A 5000-nucleotide genomic window follows, 5' to 3' on the forward strand; every position below is an offset into this window, starting at 1 on the left:
TTTTCTAATGTTGTCTCCTTGTGGTTGCCGTAGGTACTGTAACCGCTGACGCCGCCGCGTTCTAGAATCTGAACGCTGTCGCTAAGGTAGTCGCCGCTCGCCACGCTGTAGTTGTTGCCGTGGTTACCGTTGAGAGGGAGCGTATCCATGACGCTGGAGTCTCGCGCGTTGTTCAGGATTCCCTCTGTGGAAACGGTAAACAAACACAATTAGTAGAAGGAAAAAAAAGACGTAAAAAAACGGTAAATAGTTGAAATTGTCTATTGTTCAGTATAGTAAATAGCTAGGTATTTGTAAGCGTATTTGACATCCACAGTGGTAGGTTGATATTAGATGTTTGATTAGTAAAGGTGATTACTTGTGTCTCTGTAGGGGGCTATGGGACAGCGTGAGAGAGAACAGAGAGAAACACAAACAGTGAGTAAAGACCTAAGAGACACAGATAGATACAATGGAAAAAGAGTAAACACACAATGGATGGTATTGTGTTTAGTAGCAGGCCTCGTCTTCACCACCAAGTCTACTGTGTATGGTTACAAACTGAACGGTTCGCATTGTCTGTCTTGAGAATCAATCCAACTTTTCCCACAGTACAACAACGTCACATACTAACAACACAATGAACAGAACCCATATAAACACTGAAAACAGATGATGCAATACAGCAAGCGCAAAAACCTTTACCAGACGAAAGCATAGCACAACAACACAACAACACACAAAGCATTCATAGAGCACTCATAGAGCACTCATAGAGCACTCATAGAGCATTCATAGAGCACTCATAGAGCATTCATTGAGCATTCATAGATCACTCAGAGCATTCATAGAGCACTCATAGAGCATTCATAGAGCACTCATAGAGCATTCATAAAGCACTCATAAAGCATTCATAGCTCATAAAACAGACAGAGAATCCCACCAAACAGCACAAGCACTCATAGATCCCAGATGATTTGTTAGTGTTGATGTTGAATCTGAGACTGATAACTTACACGTTAAGGTCATAAATCTAAAAGGTGAACTAAATAACTATGTTAAAACGTATGTGTTTTGAGACCTGACCAATGGGACGCTATGGTGATGTCTCACAACATGATTGGTTGTCTCATCTGGGAGTCATTTTCACAGGCATGCAGACAGAATCATGAGCAGTGGCGGCCATTTTAGAATCAAGGACCCATCAAATTCAATTATATAAAAAAAAAACAAAAAAACAAGTCAATAACTTTGAAGTCAAAAGTGAAATACACTGGCACAGTCCAGGGGCCAATAAGAACGTGATACTTTGCAAGTCCAGTGTGTTTACGTTTTAACTGAAAAAATAACTCAAAACAATCAAGTGCAGGAATATGAAAAGTTATCAAACTTCTCACAAAAAGAACAATCATTTCAAGCGTTCAATCATTACGTTCCATTAAAAATGAACTTGGAGGATAACTAAAATGAAGGGTAAATAGGGTTCATAGGTCATACAGAGGAATGTGTGTGTCACACCTTGTGTGTTGTACATGCCAGCCACGTTGGGGTTGTTACAGACTGTTTGGTGGTTGGCATCCCCCAGCAGAGAGTTATAAGGATGGTTAGAACCATGGGGATGAAGGAGAGTATTAGTTAACAGATGATTAGCCATCGCTCCTAGTGGAGGCAGAGAGAGAGAGAGAGAGAGAGAGAGAGAGAGAGAGAGAGAGAGAGAGAGAGAGAGAGAGAGAGAGGTGTAGAGGCATATGAAGAGAGAGAGGGAAAGAGAGAGAGAGAGCGCGAGAGAGAGGTGAAGAGGTATATGAAGAGAGAGAGAGGAAGAGCGAGAGAGAGAGAGAGAAAGAGAGGAGTGTAGTGATAGAGTGGGTGTGAGAGAGCATGAAAGGAAGAGACAGAGAAGACATGTAAATCAATCAGGCAAACACAGTTCAAGTGAAAGCCCCAGAAATAAGCTTGACAGTCATTCCTGCAGCCTTTCTCTAGTGAATTGTAGAGTTACCACCCATGACTGTATTTGTTAGTCAGAGACATGGTTGTTGCATTTGTTCATTTTCAGTCCTGTGACCTTCACCAAGTTAGATCCTAGGTATTGTCATAAACTCTTACATTTTATTTTATTTTATTTAACCTTTATTTAACTAGGCAAGTTGGTTAAGAACAAATTCTTATTTACAATGATGGCCTGCCCCGGCCAAGCCCGGACAGTGCTGGGCCAATTGTGCGCCGCCCTATGGGACTCCCAATCACGGCCGGATGTGATACAGCCTGGATTCGAACCAGGTACGGTAGTGACGCCCCTAGCACTGAGATGCCGTTACATTACATAATGTATCTCATAAGACCTTGTTTTGAGGCCTAGCTCCACCATAATACAGTGGTCAGGCAACCCTGCCTGCATGTCACATTATGCTGGCTCACAAGGTGATTTGTAATTCCTATTGGAATCCAGCCAGGGTTAGGAAATATCCCAATATCCTGCATTCATAATGACTGTCAGGGTTAGAAACATTGTGAGGAGATTGTAAAGCCATTTAAACCCGGAACAACCATTTCAGTAACGGGTGCAAATCTAACTAACGCTTCGAAACACACCGGCAGCTTCATTGCTCAAACTAGTACACAGCATCATCTGGATATGTATGTAACAACAGTTCAACGTTCACCTTCTGCTACCGTTTCTGTCAAGACATCAACGCATACAGTTTGACGCACTACGTTGGATAAATCCAAGGTATACAACCCGCCGAACGCACTGCAAGGCAAACGCAGCGTTACATTGGAAATGAATGTAATTCTGCTGTACCAAAATGGAATGACGCTGTCGGTGTGTCTGCAGCGTAACCGATTGGATTAGTTGAGGAAAATATATGTTATTTATATTTTGTTGTAGCATAAGATCAATCAATCAATCAATCAATCAATCAATCAATCAATCAATCAATCAATGTACATGTAAAAACACAGATATAGATATAAAACAAATATAGAAAGACCACTGGTCAGACTGGTCAGACTGGTTAGACTGGTTAGACTGGTCAGACTGGTCAGACTGGTTAGACTGGTTAGACTGGTTAGACTGGTCAGACTGGTCAGACTGGTTAGACTGGTTAGACTGGTCAGACTGGTTAGACTGGTCAGACTGGTCAGACTGGTTAGACTGGTTAGACTGGTCAGACTGGTCAGACTGGTTAGACTGGTCAGACTGGTTAGACTGGTCAGACTGGTCAGACTGGTTAGACTGGTTAGACTGGTCAGACTGGTCAGACTGGTTAGACTGGTCAGACTGGTTAGACTGGTCAGACTGGTCAGACTGGTTAGACTAGTTAGACAGGTCAGACTGGTCAGACTGGTTAGACTGGTCAGACTGGTTAGACTGGTCAGACTGGTTAGACTGGTTAGACTAGTTAGACAGGTCAGACTGGTCAGACTGGTTAGACTGGTTAGACTGGTCAGACTGGTTAGACTGGTCAGACTGGTCAGACTAGTTAGACAGGTCAGACTGGTCAGACTGGTTAGACTGGTCAGACTGGTTAGACTGGTTAGACTAGTTAGACAGGTCAGACTGGTCAGACTGGTTAGACTGGTTAGACTGGTTAGACTGGTCAGACTGGTTAGACTAGTTAGACAGGTCAGACTGGTTAGACTGGTCAGACTGGTTAGACTGATCAGACTGGTCAGACTGGTTAGACTGGTCAGACTGGTTAGACTGGTCAGACTGGTCAGACTGGTTAGACTAGTTAGACTGGTCAGACTGGTCAGACTGGTCACACAGGTCAGACTGGTCAGACTAGGAGGAATAAGATGAAGAGTCTGTTTCAATAGGTAGCACTGGTGCTCCATTATACAGCCACATGAAATAGATAACTGGAATAACTAGCCATCTACCCCAGTTATAGGGTGTAGTGGGCCAGTCTTAGTGTAGTGGGCAAGTCTTAGTGTAGTGGGCAAGTCTTAGTGTAGTGGGCAAGTCTTAGTGTAGTGGGCCACGCCAAAGACTTCCTCTCTTCTGTCCTTCATAGAGGAAGTGACATCAGCAGTGGGATAACGATAGCATTAGGTGGAGTAATATAAACGTGTCTTTACTCTGTCAGCGCATTATAAATAACAGTGTTATACTGAATAGGTAGTAGTATCCATGGTTACCTCTGTTGAGTGTGGCTGAACTGTTGATGTCTCCTGTCATAAAGGATGACTCCTGTTTCCTCACTGTATCATTCCACATCCTCCTGATACGACTCTGATGGGGGGATGAATGGGGGGGGAGGGAGGGGGAGGGAGGGAAGAGGGGAGGAGAGGGAAGGAGAGAGAGACAGGGATAAAAGGTGACTTTCCAATACTTCTAGAATCAGAAGTTAAAGCTGAATCTGATTGTACTGTAGGTTAGTCCTACAGGCATGCTGGACCTGGTCTCACCTGGGAGTCTTCTGTAGAGTACCGTCCAGGTGTACAGGCAGGCAAGATGACCTGTGACCCCGTGGAGTATCGTCCTGGCGTTCGAGACGTGGTGTGGTTCTTTCCAGAGGACGAGATGGAGGTCTCTACACTCTTACCACTGCAGCAGTGGGTACGCAAACACTTCCCATACTCCTTACGCACCTGGAGATGGAAGACAGGGACACACATACAGCTGTGTTATGGAAGGATACAGGTGTGTTACTAAAGATACAGGTATGTTTGGAAGGATTCAGGTATGTTAGGAAGGATACAGGTGTGTTAGGAAGGATACAGGTGTGTTAGGAAGGATACAGGAAGGATACAGGTGTGTTTGGAAGGATTCAGGTATGTTAGGAAGGATACAGGTGTGTTAGGAAGGATACAGGTGTGTTAGGAAGGATACAGGAAGGATACAGGTGTGTTTGGAAGGATTCAGGTGTGTTAGGAAGGATACAGGTGTGTTAGGAAGGATACAGGTATGTTAGGAAGGATACAGGTGGGTTAGGAAGGATAAAGGTATGTTAGGAAGGATACAGGTGTGTTAGGAAGGATACAGGTGTGTTAGGAAGGATACAGTTGTGTTA

At 44.0% G+C, this 5000-nt stretch overlaps 1 protein-coding gene across 1 annotated transcript in view; it reads right to left on the reverse strand.

Moving 5' to 3' along the window:
• Positions 1-5000, reverse strand: part of adgrl3.1 (adhesion G protein-coupled receptor L3.1) — a 284567-nt gene that overhangs the window by 3594 nt on the left and 275973 nt on the right. Inside the window, exons 21-25 of the mRNA XM_082978635.1 lie at positions 4396-4578; positions 4126-4219; positions 1498-1539; positions 359-376; positions 1-184 (exon numbers count right to left, since the gene is read on the reverse strand). The exon at positions 1-184 is cut by the window's left edge and continues 3594 nt beyond it. Coding sequence (XP_082834761.1) covers positions 1-184; positions 359-376; positions 1498-1539; positions 4126-4219; positions 4396-4578 — 521 coding nt within the window. The remainder of the gene's footprint in view (positions 185-358; positions 377-1497; positions 1540-4125; positions 4220-4395; positions 4579-5000) is intronic.

The sequence above is a fragment of the Salmo salar genome, chromosome 08 (assembly GCF_965601325.2).
Source record: "Salmo salar chromosome 08, fSalSal1, whole genome shotgun sequence".
Taxonomy (NCBI): domain Eukaryota; kingdom Metazoa; phylum Chordata; class Actinopteri; order Salmoniformes; family Salmonidae; genus Salmo; species Salmo salar.